This window comes from Chiloscyllium punctatum, chromosome 16 (genome assembly GCF_047496795.1).
Source record: "Chiloscyllium punctatum isolate Juve2018m chromosome 16, sChiPun1.3, whole genome shotgun sequence".
NCBI classification, from domain to species: Eukaryota; Metazoa; Chordata; class Chondrichthyes; order Orectolobiformes; family Hemiscylliidae; genus Chiloscyllium; species Chiloscyllium punctatum.
This window is the reverse complement of record NC_092754.1, coordinates 3,445,952-3,468,387: the sequence shown is the minus strand read 5'-3', so window position 1 is coordinate 3,468,387 and position 22,436 is coordinate 3,445,952. Positions and strand designations below refer to the sequence as shown.

General features: G+C 40.3%; 1 protein-coding gene across 2 annotated transcripts in view; it reads right to left on the bottom strand.

The window, feature by feature from the left end:
• Positions 1–22,436, bottom strand: part of LOC140486905 (solute carrier family 35 member E2A) — a 44,164-nt gene that overhangs the window by 8,103 nt on the left and 13,625 nt on the right. For both annotated transcript variants that reach the window (XM_072586009.1, XM_072586010.1), the window contains 6 exons: positions 12,388–12,915; positions 10,682–10,817; positions 8,431–8,558; positions 7,258–7,378; positions 5,726–5,779; positions 816–888 (listed from right to left, as the gene is read on the bottom strand). In XM_072586009.1, coding sequence (XP_072442110.1) covers positions 816–888; positions 5,726–5,779; positions 7,258–7,378; positions 8,431–8,558; positions 10,682–10,817; positions 12,388–12,709 — 834 coding nt within the window. In that variant the 5' untranslated portion in view covers positions 12,710–12,915. The remainder of the gene's footprint in view (positions 1–815; positions 889–5,725; positions 5,780–7,257; positions 7,379–8,430; positions 8,559–10,681; positions 10,818–12,387; positions 12,916–22,436) is intronic.

Sequence of the window (22,436 nt, the reverse complement as noted above, 5' to 3'; positions counted from 1 at the left end):
TCTTAATATTTCCTACCAGAATCTGTTCAAGGAAGACAAACTATTTCTGATTCAGTGACAGCATCTGCTACATTTAAACATTTTGCCTAATTTTATTTTGGTTCATTTATGGGATGAAGGCACTGCTTGGTAGGACTTCATTTATTGCCCATCCCTAATTGATCAGAGGGCAGTTAAGGGTCAGCCACATTGCAGTGGGTCTGAAGTCACATGGTAGGATAGCAGTTTCCTTCCCCAAAGAACATTCGTGAACCAGATGGGTTTTTTCTTGATAATCAACAATGGTCATAGTTCATGATGATTCATGGTCATCATTAGACTCTTAATTCCAGATTTTAATGAATTCAAATTTCACCATCTGCTCTAACAGGATTCAAACACTGGTCCCCAGAACTTTACCTGGGTCTTTGGATTAACAGTCCAGTGAATAATATCACTGAACCACTTCTTCCCCTATACTTCTAAAGTCACTGCTGATGTACAACCCTTAATTTTGAATGTAGTTAGGGTGTGGGCTGGGGAAGAAGGAGGTCAATTTTTTTTCAAAGCGTATGCTCCTACATTAAAACAAAACATGAAATTATGTAACTTCTTTCACTTGCAAACTGAGTTACGTTCTTTTAGTTTCTCAGCTAGATGCAGAAAAAAAACTTACATAAAAAAAGGGATAAAAATTTAAGGTATTCTATGTGTTTTATTCCTGAATATATATCTTTATATTGAAAAAAGGATTAGTATTCAGATTTAGGAAAAAATACAAATCTATTTTGGTTAGCTGAAAACCATTTCCAGAACTCTTATAAAAGTGCTCTTACCACAAAGAACATCCAAGTTGGAATTAGCATTACCACAGCAGCAGCACTAGTATAGAACTGCAGTTCAGGTGGTCTAGAAATGCAAAGAGAGAATGTTTCAAATATATAGAAAGTTTAGCGTAATTGCAGAATAGAGGGAGGATATTTGATCCTTCATGTCCTTACATCCTGCAAGAGCAATTTAGTTTTACTCCTTTCCCCAACCTTTTACAAAGCCCTGCAACTGTTTATCCTACATATAATGATTCAGTGCTCTGTTGAAAGCCATTACTGAATCTGCAACACCACACTGCATTCCAGATCCTAATTGCTCACTGCATAACAGGCTTGCCTTATATTACCTTTGGTCCTTTTGTCACTTCTATAAATTCAAGTGCAATAGTTCTTGACCATTCTAATAATTTCTCTTTAAGTCTTCTGACCCTCAACTTTGAGCACCATCCAAAATATTGATTTTTTTGGACATCCCCCAGTACAGAAGGACAGTTGTGCTGAAGCTATTTGGAATGCAAGTTTAAATTTTCCTGCCATCCATGACGAGAAACTTGCTATAAAAATATAAAAATTTCTATAAAATGCACCGCCCTAAAAGGTTAATGAAATGGAGAATTTTGGTGTACTTTCGAAGGTGACTAATTTTACATTACACATTGTCCCAGACTAAAAGTTGTAAATGCATACAATTGGGTGGAATTGATTGACAGTATAGATATTATTGCAATAATAGTCCTCTAACAGAATTCTAGTGCTATTCCACAAGTCTATTTTTAGCTGGAAATTTAAAAACATTTACAATTGTGTTACTGGACAAGTTTTTTTCCCCCCCAAAATGTTCTACCATTTGCAAATTTCTACCACTAGAAAACTTTTTTTTGTGTATAATTCACTCACAGGATGAAGGTGTCGCTGGCCAGGCCAATATTTATTGCCTGGACGGCGGTTAAGAGTCAACCATACTGCTGTGTGGCACAGAGTCAAATGTAGGCCAGACCCTGGTAAGGATGGCAGTTTCCTTTCCTAAAGGGGATTAGTGAACCAGGTGGGTTTTTCCAACAGTCGACAATGGATTCATGGTCATCCAGATTTTACTGAATTCAAAGTACACCATCTGCTGTGGCAGGATTTGAACCCGGGTCCCCAGAACATTACCTGGGTCTCTGAGTAACAGTCTAGTGATAATTCCACTAGGTCATTGGGCCTATAATGATTAAAATGGTTAACATTTAGCTGAAAATAACTGAAAAATACACTTAGTATTCAAAACATTTGCAGCATTTTTTACCTTTCATTAATGAAAATTTCAGTTTATAATTGATATCATTAAAGTATGATATAACTGCATCCTGACAATGACTATATCTAAATAGGTGGTGAAAGCTGATTCTATAAATAATTTTACTTCAAAGTTGGACAAGTATTTGCAGCTGAGGAACTTAGAGGGTTACAAACAATAGGATGGTACTGGGATAAAGTATACCTGCTGTAAGAGTCAGTATACAGCTGTAAAAATGATGATTCTATGATCAAATAAGCAGACCATAAATTGCTCTAACTCCACTTCTGGATTGAAAATCAGTTTGCACAGCCTCAGCTAAAATGCAATTAAAACCATAAGATACAGAAGCAGAATTAGGCTATTCAGCCCATCACAACTGCTCCACCATTTCATCATGGCTGACATGTTTCTCAACCTCATTCTCCTGCTTTCTCTCTGTAATTCTTGAACCCCTTACAAATCAATAACCTATCCAGTTCAGTCTTAAATACACTCAATAATTTGGCTTTCACAACCCCCAATAAATCTGTGGAAGGCAATACGCAATCGCTAGCTGAAGAAACTCTCCCGTCTCAGTTCTAAAGGGTCGACCCTTCCCTCAGAGGCTATGTGCCGGTCCTAGTCTCTCGTACTAGGGGAAATATCTTCTCCACATCCACTTTATCCAAGCTTCTCAGTATTTTGTAAGTTTCAATCAGATTCCCCACTCATCCTTCTAAACTCCACAGAGTACATTCCTGGAGGACTCAACCGCTCCCCATTTGACAAGCTCTTCATCCTTGAGATCATGCTTGTAAACCTCCTCTGGAGCTACTCCAATGCCACCAATCCTTCCTAAGTTACAGGCCCAAAACTGTCCATAATATTCCATGTCGTCTGACCAGAGCCTTGTACTGCTGAAGCTGTATCCCTTTGTTCTTGTATTCTAGCTCTCTTGAGATAAATGGTGACATTGCCTTTGTCTTCTTAACTGCCAACTGAACCTGCAAGTTAACTTTGAGAGAATCCTGAACAAGGTGTCCCAAGTCCCTTTGAGTTTCAGATTTCTGAAGCCTGCTCAGAAAATAGTTTATACCTCTATCCTTCCTACCAAAAAGAATAACTTCACACTTTCTCACATTGTATTCTATCTGCCACTTTTGTCAACTCGCCTATGATGCCAAAATCCTTCTGCAGCCTCTTCACTTCCTCAACACTACCTGTCCCTCCACTTAGTTTGTCATCTGCAAACATAGCAACAATACCCTCAGTTCCTTCATACAAATAATTAATGTGCAACATTAGTTGTGTTCCCAACACTGATCCCTATTGAACTAGTCACCAGCTGCCATCCTGAAAAAGACCCTTCATCCTCACTCCCAGCCTTCCACCAGTTAGCCTATCTTTTATCCATGCCAGTAGCTTGCCCCTAATATGGGCTCTTATCTTATTGACCAGCCTCTTGTGTGACAGCTAGTCAAAGGCCTTCTATAAATCCAAGGAGATCAGGTCCATTGACTTGTCTTTGAGGAGATAATAAGCAAGTTAGACAAAGAATTTTAACAGATTAGTCAGGTATGAACTCCCCCTGACAAACTCACTATTTTACTGCGCATTTCCAAGTACTCTGCAATCTCATCCTTAATAGTGAACTCTAAAATCTTACCAACAACTGAGGCCAGGCTAACCATCCTACAGCTTCCCCAACTTCTGCCTCCCTCCATTCTTAAGCAGGGGGTGTTACATCAGCCATTTTCCTGTTCTCTCAGACACTCCCTGACTCCAATGATTCTGATTACATAGTCAAGAGGGAGCTGGACATGACCCTTGAGGCTCAAGGGATCAAGGGGTATGGAGAGAAAGCGCGAATGGGATTCTGAAATTGCACAATCAGCCATGATCATATTGAATGATCTGGACCAGATGGGCCAATGGGCTGAGAAGTGGCAGATAGAGTTTAATTCAGATAAATGCAAGGTGCTGCATTTTGGGAAAGCAAATCTTAGCAGGACCTATACACCTAAATGGTAAGGTCCTAGGGAGTGTTGCTGAACAAAGAGACCTTGGAGTGCAGGTTCATAGCTCCTTGAAAGTGGAGTCACAGGTAGATAGGATAGTGAAGAATGCGTTTGGTATGCTTTCCTTTATTGGTCAGAGTATTGAGTACAGGAGTTGGGAGGTCATGTTGCGGTTGTACAGGACATTGGTTAGGCCACTGTTGGAATACTGTACGCAATTCTGGTCTCCTTCCTATCAGAAAGATGTTGTGAAACTTGAAAAAGAGTTCAGAAAAGATTTACAAGGATGTTGCCAGGGTTGGAGGATTTGAGCTACAGGGAGAGGCTGAACAGACTGGGACTGTTTTCCCTGGAGCGTCGGAGGCTGAGGGGTGACCTTCTAGAGATTTACAAAATTATGAGGGGTGTGGATAGGATAAATAGACAAAGTCTTTTCTCTGGGGTCAGGGAGTCGAGAACTAGAGGGCATAGATTTAGGGTAAGAGGGGAAAGATATAAAAGAGACCTAAGGGGCAACTTTTTCACGCAGAGGGTGGTACGTGTATGGAATGAGCTGCCAAAGTGGTGGAGGCTGGTACAATTGCAACATTTAAGAGGCATTTGGATGGGTATATGAATAGGAAGGGTTTGGAGGGATATGGGCTGTGGGCTGGCAGGTGGGACTAGATTGGGTTGGGATATCTGGTCGGCATGGACGGGTTGGACGAAGGGTCTGTTTCCATACTGTACATCTCTATGACTCTATGAATGGTGGTGCAGGCTCAAAGGACTGAATGGTCTATTCCTGCACCTATTTTCTGTGTTTCTCTAGAAGATCGGCGCCAATGGATCAACAATCTCCTCAGCTATCTCCTTCAGAATTCTGGGGTTCAAGTGATTTATCCAAATTCTGACCTTTCAGCTTCCCCAGCACCTTGTCCTTAGTGATGGCCACTACACTCGCCTCTGCCCCTGACTCTTGTGAAGTTCTCATATTTTACTTTCTCACTTTCAAATCACTCTGAAGTCTACTGAAATTACCATAATTCATGTGTGAGATGTTCAGAGTGTGTGTATTATTATCTAAGGTTTACCAGCAATTAAAAATTCACCACTCAGAATCCCTAGAAAGGATATCCCAATTATGTGCTTTTTAAAAAATCTTTCTTGCTTTGTCAAAGTTCTAAGCTGCTGATCCGTTGAAGCCTGAACTGGAAAATGCCACGTTTACACTGCAGCCTGGCAACAGCTAGTCAGGGCTTTGTTTCTAAGTGCATATATGCCAAATGGCAACTGGCAGCACAACAGAAACTTGACTGTAACATTAAGGTTGGTGTGTAAATGTATCCTAAAATTCATCAATCCTTGAATTTCTGTCCAATAAAGGCAAAATGCAATGTGGGGAAATCTGAGCTCAGATAAAGTATTTAAAGTAGCACATTCTGGCACAAGCAAACAACAGTAAGACTGAAAGAAAATACCTTGGTGGGAGCAAGGCTTGGACAGTATTAGTTAGCAAATAGAGGAGGGAAAGTTCAAATGTTCAAATGTAAATAAAACTTTGATTTATTTTAATCATAATACAGGGTACAGATTACTGTTAACTTTATGTAACTCAATGATACTAAAAAGATAAAAGTGAAACGATGGACACTTACGAGAATTTATATTTGTCTCCACTAAGCAATTTTTTAGAGAAGACATTCTGTAAACTGAAAAGATTTGAATTACCACAGGTGGCATATCACATGCTTTAACAAAGCTAACATTTATTTATATAAATCTGCAACCATTTTCTTGGCTGAAAATTTAATTTAAAATGAATATAAAAGTCTCTTATAATAAGCTCACACAATATTATTAATGGCTGCAAATCCAGTCTTTGAATCTAAAGTAAAATTCCTGTGTGGCAGTTACATGGTGGATAAATTTTAAACAGTGCTCTAAGTTCTTGGCTTTCAACTCATATTACAAATTGCAAGGGAGCCAGGAATTTAGCACACTCAAATTTTGTTCACATTCACAGCACTTTGCCGCCATCACTAAGACTACTTATTTCCACTTCAGTAACTTCACCCAATGTGTCTCTTCCTCGGTTCATCTACTGCTGAAACTTTCATCCATGCCCTTGTTTCTGGAGAATTCTGATCTGCCCCTGGCCAGCTGCCCATGTTTTAGAGTGTGCAAATGCAAGATCAAACTTTGCTGCTTGTGTCCTAACTCACAGTAAATCTTGTTCACCCCTAAGTCCAATGGTCACTGGCCTGCATGTATCCTATAAAGCTGAGTCAACTACAACCAATACATAAGAACAGTATTATTCATTTTCTATTGAAGCTATATTCAAATCAAAAATGATCTAAAACTGCGAGTCTGGAACACTCACAATACAACTAGCAGATAGAACTCCACAGCACCGGAATTGCACATGCCTTTGGTATACAATGCCTACAGGATATTGGATGCAGATTTAATAACTGCAACCAAAAGTAGTTTTAGTATATACTTGGAAAGACAAAAAGTGCAGGGACATGAGGAAACTACAGGGTGGTGGGATTGACTGAGTTGCTCTTCGAAACAGCCAGTACAGATTGAAAAGGGGCCAAATGGCCTCCTCTGATTTTACTGCAGGAAAGCCAAGAATTCAACTACATCCTAGGAAATGGGCATAAACTAGTAATAATGAATCTATGCATTCTTCCACTATTTCCCAAATAAAAAAAAGTCTTCCAAAGTTTCAGGAACTCAGTCTGGGCTGAGAAACCAATGTTTCTTCATCTACTGCTAACTACCAAACTAGTCAGTCATTTAATTAACTTTTGAGAGATTTTGCAGCATTTATCAACATAACAAAAGCTCCACACCAAATATTAGAGTTAGAAATGACAGGCAAAATACAAATTTCTAAAAATTCAAGTCCTTTTCACCAAAATCACTGCAATTATTCTAACAGATTTAGAAAGCTTAAAACAATCTTGAAGGAGGAAATACACTAAAGAATATGTTTAGTATTTGTAAGGAATATAAAAAGTTTGCAACATGTTTTCCATTCCAGATCCTGTACTGCCAGCAGTTTTAATCTGTAAACAATTGCACAGCAGCTAAAACAGCACGTAGGAATGAGGTTTATAGCATGAAAGTCGCAAAATTTGCATTTTTTAAAATGGCAATGTGTGTCAGAAGTACTTACCAATCCATGATATTGGTGGACAAAGCAGCTGAGAATCCAAGCATGTTAAAGCTGATTTCTGAAACTGTACACAATGCCAATCCACCCATTATGGGCATTAAAGACATGTTAACCCATAAACCTAGGATTACAAAGCAGTTATACCATAACATGCAAGAACATATCTCAATGCATTTCACAGATACAAAGTCACATAAATTCAAATTAGAAGAAATGATCAAAGGGTTATTGAAAGGGGTGGATTTTTACAGGAGGATCTGAAGAGGGGGAAACATAGAGATACAAAGAGGTTTAGGGAGGAAATTCTAGAGTTCAGGATCTAGAACTGAAAGCATGAGCATCATTGGTGGAATGTAAAAGCAGGGATTCCAGCAGAAATAAGGATTGGTGAAGGGTGCAGTGATAGACAGGGCTTTGAAAACCTGATGGGAATATTAAGATTAAGTCTTTGCTTAACGAACAGCCAATGGAGGTCTGTGAGCACAAGAGGTGACAAATAAATGGTGTTATCATTGTGGCAGATCTTAGAGTAGATTGTACTCTTTGTTCGGATTAATAGAGACTAAAGGAGGAAAGGCCCTTAGTAATTTTCATCTTTAATTAAACATTGTCTAGTAACTATATATATGACAAGGCTTAGCACATGGCTTCACATAGAGCCATATCTCTGTAAACTCATCATGTGATCACACATCACTGAAGATGGACACTGTCTATTTTACATATTTGACCTTTACATCTCAAATGGAACCTGCATGAGTAAGAAAATGATGTGTCGCCTGTGGATGAGCTAACGTTGATCAAGGGTGGAAGCTGGCAAGCTGGCAAGGAGAGCATTAGAACAGTTGCACATACAGGCAACAAAAGCACAGATGAGGGCTTCAGCAACAGATGAGCTGAAGCAGAGGCAGGTCCATTATGTTTGGATAGGATCCCTGTTTAACATGAAGGAAGCTCAGGATTTGGTATTTGTTGTGGCTTAGTCTACAAGAATCCCAAGTACTGTCCCAAGTTTCAGAAAAATAAATTGACAAACCTGAGTAACAAGAGAATTTATTCTCTTAACATTATTTGCACAGGTAAATCAACACTTAGTGCCACTATCCTTGATTACACTGGGGTCATTACATTTGGCAATATTACTATATTTTCTATTCAAAAAGGATTTCTTACCTGTGTATTCTCCCAGAATAAGCCTAGACATAATTACTGTGAAGATTGGCGCTGAACTTTTTACAGTTTCTGCAAATGAAACAGCTACATTTTTTAGGCTTACCAATCCCAAAACAACAGTAGTAAACCTGCAAAACAACAAAAAAAAAATCAGTGAATCCTCCTAGTGAAACTTATAAAGTTAATATAAAATGGCACAGGTACCATCATAATAATTATCAGCAATGTAGATTGGAGAGGGGTAAAGCCCTCAAGAGTTATTGCATTGAATTTGGACATCTCGTTCCAATCAGTTTCATGTTCGGTGTAATAACAATAATTACAGCAATCAAAAATATTCTAAGAAATTTGATTGATAAAGAATTCTCGTTATACTTAACCATAATACTAATTTGGTCCTTTATTCAAACTGGTTCAGAAACACTGACTCTTACCCCAACCCTGCAGGGGTATTATTAATTACAAACATATCCAGATTTTCATTCTGGAGGTACGAATCATCATGTATCAGGCCATTTCTGATACTGTAATCCTGCTGCCTGCCAGACAGAACTGCCCACACCATTTTCGTGGCAGAATGGCAGAGGAGAGTTGGACTCAGGGCTGCCACCTTCAAAAGCAGGGCCAAGATGGCAGATGCTGAGGTTGGAAGGTTAGAAGGCCCAGCTCCATTCGCTGGGATACCCAGTTCTGTAAATGAGTGTTAGGCATCCTAGATCTCTTTTCTCTTCCTCTCATCATGGCCGTTTCCCACTGCTAAATGTTATGATTTAATCCACGCAGGTTTAATTACCTCAAACGCAATAATTTATTCACAAAAATCCATGTACTTGACTGTAGAGTTACTTCCACCATATCCCAACAATATGCTTCAGTTTGAAACTAAGATTAGAGGGGTAATCAGCCACCAGATATTTGACTGGAGCAGGGGTAGCAGAGGAAGGGACAGGAGCTGCTTTAAAAGGAACGGGAAGACCAATTATGCTATCAGGCTTGGGGTGAACAACAACACAAAGAACTGCCATTTCTCCGGTCCCTTGTTACTGCTATTTTATCAAAATTCTTGTTGAGCTACACCATTAAATGGGTTTTCAAAGTAATAGCTCAACTCTAGGCCAGGGTTGTGATCAGACTATTCAATAGCATCACTGCATTTTTTCCAAAAAGAGCACAGTTTTACTTCATCAAAATCTTTTGAGTACATTGTGAGAAAGTTCTAAGGAAAACTTTCTGGGCATTTTCTGAACAAAATGTTGTCACAACATGCTAATTAAACCAAACACACAGAAAAGCTCAGTTTGCCTCGTAATCTTAAAATATGAGTGACAGAGAACCACCCAAATTCCAGTATTTAAAGAAAAAAAATAACAATTTTTTTTTCCTATCTTCCACTCTATTACAATATACTGATCCAAGAAAGCCTCTATTAAATTTACAGCAAGTCAATTTTCAAAACCAGACCACAGTTGTCGTCCTTGGGTGTTGATTCTCCTCTGTGTGTAGATCTCCCTGGGTCGTCTTCAGTCATCTGCTCCACAGATTTTTCATATATGATAAAAGGTACCTTTCAGAGACGGGGTTTATGGGCAGTCTGTATGACAATGACAATACTCTTTCTCTGGCTAACTGTCCAAAATGCCTACTTTTTACACCCCAAAACATTGCATCGTCTCATTTGTTCAATGTTGTCAAAACAGTAAAATTAAAATTCAATTTGGTTTTAGTATCTTGGGGCATAAATTGAACTGATTTATTGAATTCAAACTGCTGTGAAAACAGCTCAGTATCTATGTTACAGCCAAAAGGTGTTACATCTTTCCATGTTCCAGCACACTCTGACATCACAGGTGTTTGTAAGCTTTCACTCTCTCTCTAAGATACAGCACATTCTTTACATCACTCAAATGCACAAATTCAAGAATTATTTATCAACTAGTGAATTCAAATGATGAAATCCAGAGTTGAATTGTAAAATAAGTCTCAATTAGGGTGAAATATCTGAAATCTAAACTATTAAATCAGTTAAATTGACTTTTATTGACAAAGGTACTGTTCCAGACATGCACACCCCACACACAAACTTTTCTCTTTTAATTAATACCCAAATACATGGCAACCAATCTGAAGTAGACTGTTTATCTACTCTGTATACCCAGAGTGACATTCACAAATCTACATAACAAAATGGTACTGAATAAAATAAAAATTGAACTGGTTGATTTATCAATTCACTTATGCTTCTCCAGCTTACCTCATCAATCCTACAAAGAACATAATCATAAGGAAGTTTGATGGATATTCAGCTCGGGTTTTATGCCGATACAAACAACATGGGATGTATATTTTGAAACAACCAATCACAGTGGTTGTAAGTATTTGTACAGCACCTGAAAAGTCAGACAAAGCAACAAAAGATGACCAAAAATTAGTACCAGTGCCAACCGTCAATCTTTTTGTAAGTACAGCAAACTTTATATTTACTGGCATCTACAGGACCAGGAGTGTGCCTGTTGATCAAATATTCCGGATAACCAAGAGGTACACACAACTGCAGTAAACCCTGACCAAGTGAAGCTTCGAGACATCAATATCCCTCAAAAGATACAAAGACATCAACACCTAAAACCAAATGTAGAAACATTAAGTAATAGAAATCTAATGCAGGAGGTGTACATATTATTGATCACAGTATTTGAGGAATAAAATTTTTGCCAGTTTATCAAGAATGCCAATTGATAAAGGTGCCAGTTAAGACAAAGTTTACTGTAGATTTGTTCATAGGTTGTGGGTGGTCCTGGCTATGTAAGGATGACAGATTTCCTTCCCAAAAGGGACAGTGGTTAACAAGATGAGTTTTTATGACAGTTGACAGTAAAAATGGTCCCTTCAGGCTAGTTTTTAATATAAATTTTCAAATGGAAATTTCACTGTCTGTCATAGTGGTATTTAAACCCATGTCTCCAGAACATTAGCCAGAAATTCTGGATTACTGGGTATGTTACATACCACTACACCAACTCCTCACCTCCAAGTTTAATGCTGAGTGCTTGATTTAGCAGTTAAAGCCGCACAGTAGCCAACACTGCTGTCTCACAAACACCAGGGATGCAGGTTCGATTCCAGCTTTAGGAGACTGCCTATGTGGAGTTTGCAAATTCTCCCACCATCTGCATGAGTTTCTTCCAACAGGTAAATGTGGGGTTACAAGTATAGCGTTGGGGCTGAGTCAGTACAGACTTGATGGGCTGCATGGCCTCATTCCGCAATGTAGGAATTCTATGATTCTGAATCTGGAGTCATCGGCAGTGAAATCCATCCTGGATAAGGAGTGATTCTTTTAAAAATAGTTATTCCCAACAACAAAAATTCTTCAGTGGTATCCAATCCACTGACCATTAAACTATATTCTTCAGTGGTTTTCTTATATATTTCTACAGCTGAGGAGAGAGTTAAGTTTCAAATCAATAATCTTTCATCAAAACCTATCAACCTGAAATGTTTTCTCCCCAGATACTGCCTGATCCACTGAGCATTGCCACCAATCCATGTTTTCATTTCAGATTGTTGCATCAGCAGTTTTCAGACTCATACATTTTGATGACAAAGAAAACCAGAAATACAAAGTCACAATGGTACAATTCTTCCTTCCATAAAAATAAATTTTTGAAGTTTAAGAGATCAGCATTAAAAGCAAAATGATGTGCTGTTTTGCCTCCAGTTTCACATATAATTGTAATGTTTAAAAAAAATCAGTGTACAGAATATATGAAAAGAACCTGGGACAAGGAATCAGAGCAGGTTGCACAGACATGTAGAGTTTTAAAAACAAAGTCATTTACTTCAAAGATTCTAAATTCATGAGTGGAGTCAAAAATGGAGACTGAACCAGAATTAGGCCCAGAACTGTCTGTGTGAAATCAGCAATGTATTAACATAAAAAAAATTCAATATATTTACCTAGCACTCCTGGTTCTCCTTCCAGCAAAGTCAGGATGTATTTGTTGAGGAAGAGTGTACAGAAACTGAAGAAGTACCAGAGGCTAAGATACATCATGGCCTTGACACTCCAAACTCCAGCATTTGATTCAATGACAGTGGTCTCCGTGATGGTGATTTTTAATACATTTTCATCCGTACAGCTGTCACTTCGTGTAATTACAATCTTTTCATTCCTGTTCAAAAGGGTGCAATGACCTGGAATTTTTTTTTCTTTTTGCAACTTCTCATCAGGAGGCTTCTTCTTGTCAGGCAGAGGATGGGAACTCTCTGTCAGAGACATACTCTAGTTAGCAGTCTGCAACTTGCCGTCGGTTACTAAAAGCAAATGTTTGAAATGTTCTGCAGAACAAAATGGTCACTCTGCCAAGAATATAAAACTCAGTTTTATGTATAACGCTCTGTTAATGCCAAACGTGTGATCTGGTCAACATCCAATTCTTGCATCGTTGATCATTTCCACGTCATGCCACAACATCAATTCAGCAGCTGAAAGTAAGGAAAAATTTTGTTTTGAAAATTAACAATTATTCAACAATTGAACAAGTGAGAATATTTAGCGTATAATTTGCTTTTTATAAAAGTTGCCCTGTGTTCTTGCATTTGCTAACATACTAAAACATTTAAATCCAAATACATTTAAAGCTAAAGAAATAGCATTACTTTGATAGCTTTCTTGTCATGTTATAGATCAAGAAAGTCTGCTAAAGTACACTTATCCCTATTAAAACTAGTGCGTTGAGAATTTCAACCAAACTTTGCTCCACAGAGATGGTTGCGGAAGTGAAACATAACGAAATAGGAACAAAAGAGTGTGGAGTTCCTGGTGACAGATATCTCCAATCATCATTGGCCTAATGAGGCCATGTCTACTCTCCTGATACTGATATTGTTTTCTTACTTCCCTGCCACTCCTGCTTTAGCCATGCTACCAGGTCATAGTAAAGACTGCTGACCTCCCTTTCAGAGATATGCACTGTGCGAAACCCAGTCCAGAATTTCCCAGAATCCCGAACTGGATGGCAAGTGTGGCGGCAACCTACTAATTTGTCACCTACCATAAAATTCAGTCAGAAAGCATAATGTCATCTGAAGCAGTTTCACAACCCAAAAACAACCCAACATCAGTTCTTGACATACACTGCAAATTTAAGACTGTTACTAGGAGCACTCTTGCCTCAGAATCAAGAGTCTAGATTCAAGTCTCATTCCAGTACCTGAGGACAACAATTTAGGTTGACACTCCAGTCCAATACTGAGGGAGCATTGCACTGTCAGAGAGGCTTTTCAGCTGGAATGATAGATAGAAATGATTCCATGGTTACCTCACTATTTTGAAGAGCATCAAGAGAGTTGTCCCTGGTATCCTGATCAATGTTTTTCCCTAAACGAACATTAAATACAGATTACTTTGTCATTATCACATTCCTGCACGTGGGTTCTTCCTGTGTCCAAATTGCCATGTTTTCTACATTAAAACAGAGACTACAGTTCAAAGGCACCACATAAAGGCAAGTCTTAAATTACTTTCAATATACAGTATCTCCTGCACAGACATTCCAAGACAGATCATAGCACCAGAAATCTAGCATTCCTTCCCAGGATTTCTGAATGTCAATGTGACATTTCACCAGTACAGAAACAGAAACAGCACCAGAAAATAAAATCAACAAAATGTGATGTAGAACAAAGTCAAAAAGCATGGTGCTGGAAAAGCACAGCTGGTCAGGCAGCATCTGAGGAGCAGAAGAGTCGACATTTCAAGCATAAGCTCTTCATCAGGAACTGCAGAACAGTCCTAATCTTCAACTTCTGTAAGTTATTATGGAACCAGTTAGAGTTTTGATTTGAAGAAAGTAGAAATGTTATGTAAAGACCACAGGTCTTTATCCTGATCATTGCTGATGAAAAGTGAGCACATATTTATAAATATGAGATCGTAATTAAAGGGTCACCCATCCCATTGATGCGCTCTCACATCTCTCTTTCCTCCCACTTATGTCTTGGTGCAATCCTGGGATCCGAAGCTCAGGTGGAGGGAGCCTGTTGACTTGGAATTTTGGTATCCTGAGTGAAGTAGTAAGCAATGCATCAGTCATGCAGGGCTCGGAGGGTGGGATAAGAGTGAATGAGGGAAGATGTTGCAAGCGATTTTAAGCATATATAACCATGATCCTCAGTGGGTAGTGGAAGTTGGGTGCAATCGCAGAGATAGAGCATGTGAGGTTGAAGATGGTGGCACTACCCTGAGAGCAGAGAAGCTCAATTACCTTATTGCTGTATTGCTAAGCATTTCTCTGGATCATAGAGACTGCACCAGTCCAAGCAGTAACCTCAGACGAGGCTGGCATGATCTGGTGAGGTTGCTCCTCCACTCGGTGAAAGTGAGGACTGCAGATGCTGGAGATCAGAGTCAAGATTAGAGTGGTGCTGGAAAAGCACAGCAGGTCAGGCAGCATCTAAGGAGCAGGGAAAAAAACATTGACGCTTTGGGCAGGAACCCTTCATCAGGAGTGAGCCTGAAACGTCAATTTTTCCTGCTCTGCAGATGCTGCCTGACCTGCTGTGCTTTTCCAGCACCACTCTAACCTTGCTCCTCTACAAGGCCATGGGGAAAAGAGACGAGGCCTCCTTTGCATCAGGACAGCCAGGTCCACAAAGCAGGGTGCCAAATTTACCCACCTCAATATCCAGGAAGACAAACAGGAGGCTGAAAGAAAACAGCAAGACAGGCAGCATCAGGTGGTAAAGGGCTATTTCACAACTTACTCTCCAATGGCTTTTTTAGGTTTGATGGACAATCCTGCAGAATTCCTTCAGCAAATGAAACCTTAGAGGGAGCAGTAAAGTGAATCTGTGTAGCAGTCATGCCATCTTTTTATTGCATTCATAAGAGTCATTCAGCGTGGAAAGAGACCCTTTGGTCCAACTCGTCCATGCTGACAGAGTTTCCTAAACAAGTCCTATCTGCCTGTGTTTGGTCCATGTCCCTCCAAACATTCCTTATGCATATGACTTTGAAATACTGTAACTGCACCTGCATCCATCACTCGCTCTGGAAGTTCATTCCACACACAACTCACTGTGTAAAAACAATTCCCCCTCATGTCTTTTTTTTAAGTCGTTCTCCCTCTCACCTTAAAAATATGCCCCCTACTCTTGAAATCCCTCACCCCAAGACATTTGCTATTCACTTCGTCTCTAGCCCTCATGATTTTATAAACCTCTATAATCCATATAACCTCATCCTCCTATGCTCCAGTGAAAGAAGCCCCAGCCCATCCATGCTCTCATTATAATTCAAACCCTCCTTTCCTGGCAACATCCTGGCAAGTCTCTTCTGATCCTCTCCAGCTTAGTAATAGCCTTTCTATAACAGGGAGACCGTAGCTGGACACAGGACTCCAGAAGATGCCTCACCAATGTCCTGAACAACTTCAACATAATGTCCCAACTTCCTTACTCAAAAGGTCTGAGCAATGAAGGCAAGCCTTCTTATCAATATCTGATGCAAACTTCAAAGAATGATGTACCTGACCCCTTAGGTCCCACTGTTTACAACATGATCCAAGGTCCTACTTTTAATTGTGTAAGTCTTGCCCTTGTTTGTTTGACCTCACATTTACCAAATTAAAGTCCATCTGTCAAGTTTCAGCCCAGTGTCCCAATTGATCAAGATCGCTTTGTAATCTTAGATAATCTCCTTCTCTGTCATACCACCAATTTTGGTGGCATCTGCAAACTATCCAACTATGCCTTCCATATCCTCATCTAAATCATTTATAGAAATGATACACAAAAGTGGACCCATCACCAATCCTTGTGGAACATCACTGGTAATAGGCCTCCAGTCCAAAAAAAACCCTCTACTATCACTCTGTCTCTGGTCATAAAGCCAATTTTGCATCCAATTGTCAAGCTCACCCTGAAGCGCATGTGATCTAACTTTACTAATTAGTCTGCCATGTGGAACCTTGTCAAAGGCTTTACTAAAGTCCAAGTAAACAATGTCTATCACTCTGCCCTCAATCTTCTTGGTTAGTTCCTCAAAAAATGGAATCAAGTTTGTGAGACACAATTTCCCTCCCACAAAACCATCACTAATCATTCCTTGCTCACGTCTTTATTTTGGAAACCCCTGGGTGACCTTGGTGGAGTTCAGCCAGGATCTGGTGGTAATCTTTACTCGGGACAATCACTCATGCTCTCATAATAATGCCATCCTCTCCAGGTCCAAAAGGTTTCAATTCTGGTTGTGATGGCCCTTTGGTTTCCCTTATCACCACCAGCTGTTGGATCTTTCTGCATCCAAAGATTAATATAGTCAGCTATGACTGGAAGTGTGTCAAGAAGGTTCAAAAACCAGTACAGACGCTTCCAAAAGGTAGTACCACCGGTGGTGTGTCTGCCAATGGGAGGCGGCTCAATGCATCCACATTTCTTACTTGGCCGCTCAGATGAAGTTCTGATGCGTTAGTATTGGAGCCCACAGATGAACTCACACTAAAGCAATGGGCAGCTCTGCCTTGTCCTCTTTAAACAGACCTAGCACAGGTTTGCGGTCCATTACTATAACAAATTTATGTACATAAAAGACATTGGTGGAATTTCCTAATTCCAAATATGATCACCAAACTTCCCTTCTCTATCTGGGTATATTTACACTCTGCGGTAGTCAAAGCCCTGGATCCATATGCTATTGGGTGTTTGTCTCCATTGGGCCACCTACTGCCCTGATGCTGTATGGGTGGCATTGCATATCAATACCAGAGCTCGCTTGGGATCCAACACCTTAGAGGATCTTTTTAGATTAGATTCCCTACAGTGTGGAAACAGGCCCTTCAGCCCAACCAGTCCACACCGACCCTCTGAAGAGTAACCCACCCAGACCCATTTCCCTCCGACTAATGCACCTAACACTATGGGCAATTGGGATGCCCAATTCACCTGACCCGCACATCTTTGGACTGTGGGAGGAAACTGGAGCACCCGGAGGAAACCCACGCAGACACAGAGAGAATGTGCAAACTCCACACAGACAGTCACCAGAGGCTGGAATCGAACCTGGCACCTTGGTGCTGTAAGGCAGCAGTGCTAACCACTGAGCCACCGTGCCTCCCAAATGATAGCGGAAGATAGCGGTTTCTTCACCTCACTGAAAGCTATGGCTTGGCTATGCAACCATATCCAAGGCTAACCCTTTTTTGCATGAGTTGATGCAAAGGTTCCAGGATGAAGGCCAGGTTATGTATGAACTTTCCATAATAATTCACCAGTGCAAGGAAAGACCCAAGCTCTGGGACATACGTAGCAACTGGGGCACTTTTGATCACCCTCACTTCCAAAGGGTGTAACCCAGTCTTGTCGACTCTGTCGCCCAAGTAGGTTACTTCTTTTCACTTCTAAGGCTAACGCCCACCTGGAAAAACTGTCTAAGGGCTATATCCAAGTTCTCCAAGTGCTCCTTACTGGTCTTTGCTGTTAGATAAATGTAAAATATTCTCCATTATCCACTGAAAAATAGCACAAGCAGACGATACCCAAAATGGCAGTCTCGTACGTGGGTACAAACTATTGTGGGTGTTAATTGTAACATACGTCTGGGAATCCTCATCTAACTGCAATCACAAGTACATATGGCTCATGTCCAGCTTCGTGAAAGACAGCCTTCCCCTGTCAGCTTTGTATATAAATCCTCCAAGCAAGGGAATGGGTATATATTCAGCCACGAAAAGCAGTTTACCATTTGCTTTAAATCCCCAAAGGCAAACCAATCCATCAAGCATCACAATCGATATGACCGGCATTGTCCATCCCACAAACTAGATTGGTTTGATGATTCCTTCGCTTGCCAGCCTCCTGATTTCTGCCCCAACTTTTGCTCGTAAGGCAAATGGCACTAGGCAGGCCTTGCAGAATTGTTTCCTGGTCAACATGGAAGGTGGCTTTATTTGCTGTCATATTCTAGTAAAAAGACCAGAAGAAATAGGAACAGACCAGGGCCAATCAAGCCCTCGAGTTAACTCTGCCAATCAACAGGATCAAGTGTGATCCGACATTCCTCATGACCACTTTCCTGCACTTTCTCTGGAACCCTAAAAATCTATCTTACCCTTAAATAAACACAAGGACACAAGGGCTCTGTCCCCACAGCCTTCTGTGGCAAGAGAGTTCCAAAGATTCTCAACAGGCTCAGAGACAAAAGTTCCTCATTTGTCTTAAATTGGTGCCACTTTATTCTGACACAATGCTCTTTGATCCTAGATTCTCGCAGGTGGGAAAACATCTTCTCAGCATTTACCTTGTCATGGCTTTTAAGAATCCTGTATGTTTCAACGAAATCACATCTCATTCTTCAAAACACCAGTGAATACAGCCCCAATCTGTTTAGTTTTTGCTCATAAAATAATTCCTCCATACCAGGGATTAGCTTCAGCAAGGCTGGTTGAGTATAAACCCCAAATATTGGAAATACACTCAGTTCAACTGACATCTGAGGATAAAAGGCAGCTTGTGACTTGTTTTGGCTGTGACTTGCTGTATTATCACTATTCTATGAGCCACAGTACTCCAACATTTCTTCATAACATAATGGAGTAATAATCTAGAGCTACTGCCACTAGGCTATTGCCTCTCTACCTCTTAATCGTCATTCAGCTTTTGCACTATGTCTAATTTCAGCAATAATTTTACTTTCTTGGCTGTGGTCAATGAGTTGTGCTTCCTTTTTGCATGGCCACCCATGTGTACCTGCTGGCATTTATTTTTATTGACTTGATTGTTTTAAATTTATTGATCTGCACCATGTATTAACACAACCTGTATGAAGACTTTTGTTTTAAACCCACAAAGCATTTTTATTGCTGTTGAAGTAGGGTTGGCTGCTCCCGTGCATATCAGATGGATCAGTCTTAGTTGGGTCAGGTCAGGTCAAGGGTTGCTACTGCAGGACAGATCAGTATTGGGCAATTCCCTGCATTTTTCTAAGTAATTTGGGTGGGAACAAGATTCGCTGCACCGTGGGTAAAAAAAAAATGTGGTGTTTGAACAACACTGGCTTTTGAGTAGACAGATTTAAGAAAGTGTATCTGTACTAGACACTTAACAGTAAAAACTTTATGCAGTATGGTGGAAGATTGTTAATGGCCCAAAATTTCCAAGTTCTGAATCGAAAGTAACCAGGTGTATGACTAGAGATGGGCTCCGGGACATCCCTGCAGAAATCCCAAAGCACTGACTTTGAGAGCACCCCCACAAAACCTTAACATCTGATGTTAATTGCCCTTCTCTCCGAGACCTGCGTTCAGATAATTCCAACTTGCTTATTTTAATGGCAACTTAGGAAATGTTAGAAAAATAACAGACTAACTCCTGGGTACAGCAGAATGATGTCTCATCCCAAAGCCCTGACTCCTTCCCCCCACCCCCAAACTCATCACCCTAAACATTTACCCACTCACCTCACTGTTCCTACCCAATTACCTTACCTATCCTAGCCACTTACACACCTAAAATTCAACTATTTACTAACAAAGAGAAGCTTTGTGACAAATAGATTACATAAGTGAACAAGAAATTGGCAAATGGGGTATAATGTGGGGAAATGTGCAGTTGTTCATTTTAGAAGGGAGAACAAAAGAACAGTATTATTTAAATGGGGAAGACTGCAGAAAGCTGGAGGTAATTTTGCATGAAATGAGAAAGCCAGCACAGAGGTGGAGCACATAATTGGGAAGGCTTTACTTATGCAAGAGCTGAACAAATGATATACTATGTATTCTCAGCCCAGCCACAACAGCAACAAATTGCAGACAAGTAATCCTGAACACAAAATACACAATGGCAAACTTGGGAATACAAACCCCTCGTGGCATTCACTTGCTCAGCTTCTAAGGACTTCTTCAAGGATCTGATTCCAACACTCAGCTACCTACTAAATGCCTGGAACTTCTGCTATTGTTCCAACAACACAGAACTAGCATGGATAGAAGCTTGGCTGTCTGGCAGAAAGAAGAGAGTGGGGATAAAATGGTCCTTCTCAGCATGGCTGCCAGTTACAAGTAATGTTCTGCAAGGCTTGGTGTTGGGACCACAACTTTTCACTTTATATATTAATGATCTAGATGAAGGAACAGAGGGCATACTGGCTAAGTTTGCAGACAGTACAAAAATAAGTAGAAGGACAGGTAGTCTTGAAAAGGTGGGGAGGCTACAGAAGGATTTGGACAGGTTAGGAGAGTGAGCAATGAAGTGGCAGATGGAGTACAATGTGGGAAAGTATGAGGTCATGCACTTTGGCAGCAAGAACAGAGGCATGGACTATTTTCTAAATGGGGAGAAAATCTATAAGTCTAAAGTGCACAGAGACTTGGGAGTGCTGGTTCAGGATTCTCTCAAGGTAAACTTGCGATTTGAGTCAGTAGTTAGGAAGGCAAATGCAATGATGACAATTAGTTTGAAAAAAACATAAACATAAAAGCAGGGATGTACTTCGGAGACTCTATATGGCTCTGGTCAGACCATATTTGGCATATTGTGTGCAGTTTTGGGGCCCCATTTTTCTGGAATGGTGTATTGACCTTGAAGCGGGTTCAAAGGAGGCTCACGAGAATGGTCCCAAAAATGAAAAACTTAATATAAGATATATTTGAGGTGTCTGGGTCTATACTTGGAGTTTAAAAGGATGAGGGGGGATCGAATTAAAATATACAGAATACTGAATGGCCTGGACAGAGTTGATGTTGGGAAGATGTTTCCATTGGCAGAAGAGATGAGGACCCAAGGGCATAGCCTTAGAGTAAAGGGAAGGCCTTCAGAATGGAGAGAAGGAGAAACTTCTTCAGCCAAAGAGTGGTGAATCTATGGAATTCATTGCCACAGAAGGCTGTGGAGGCCGGGTCATTGAGTACATTTAAAAATGAGATAGATCGGTTCTTGAATATCAGGGGAATCAAGGGTTATGGGGAGAAAGTGGAAGAATGGGGCTGAAAAACTTATCAGCTATGATTGAATGGCAGAACAGACTCGATGGGCTGAATGGCCTAATTTCTGCTCCATTGTCTTATGGTCTTGATTACTCACTAAGTCCCTCACACAGCATGTTTGCAGTACAACTAATAGCAGCACTTCTAACTCCTAATCTGTTCCTGTCTGTTTCCCTTACTCGCTACCTTTTCTAATTGCCTGTAGCCTTTAAACTTCTCTTCAGAGATCCCCAAACTGTACAGAATGATCTGTTGAAAACCTCGCTATTGCTAGACAGAATTTTGAATCAGCCCAATAACAACATCCTTGGCAGTATGAGAACCCTGAAGGTTACATTCCCACAGAATTCTGCACATGGATAGTATCATACAGTTGCATCAATAAGTTTACAAAGTGAATTGCTGATGAGAACTTTTCTGGGTTACCTGCATGCTTTGTACCAGAAGGCAGTCAGAGCCCTGAGGTCTGATTAATTCAGTGATCAGGGACAGGAGAGTGAGACAGGAAATAAGAGAACCCAGAGAGGAGTACAGGAGCTTTAGACTTTGTAAAGAATCGCAACCTGTTGGACAATTACGTTTATTTGGATGAGAAAGAAACAGAGAGAGGCTACAGATTGGATGAGCTAACTGACCACAGCATCATAGTGCAGAAAGCCATTCATGTAGGGGGAGCAAAAAGAAAGGTAGTAATCATAGGGGACAGTACAGGGAGGGGCATGACAATATTATCTGCAGCAATGAGCAAGAGTCCAGAAGGCTCTGTTGCCTACTTACTTCCAGGGTTTGAGGGGATTTTACAGCAGTAGGGCAGGGTTATGTTGGTACAAAATGACATTGACTGGACAAAAGCGGTTCTGCAATGTCAGTACAAATTTCTGGGCATTAAGATATAAATCAAAATCTCAAAAAAGTTAAGAATCTCTAGATTATTACCCCAATCATGTTCTGGTTCTAGCATCAGTGCTTGGAAAAGTGAGATCTGTACTGTTGGACAGTTTACACATCTACTGTGCTTGGGCCAGT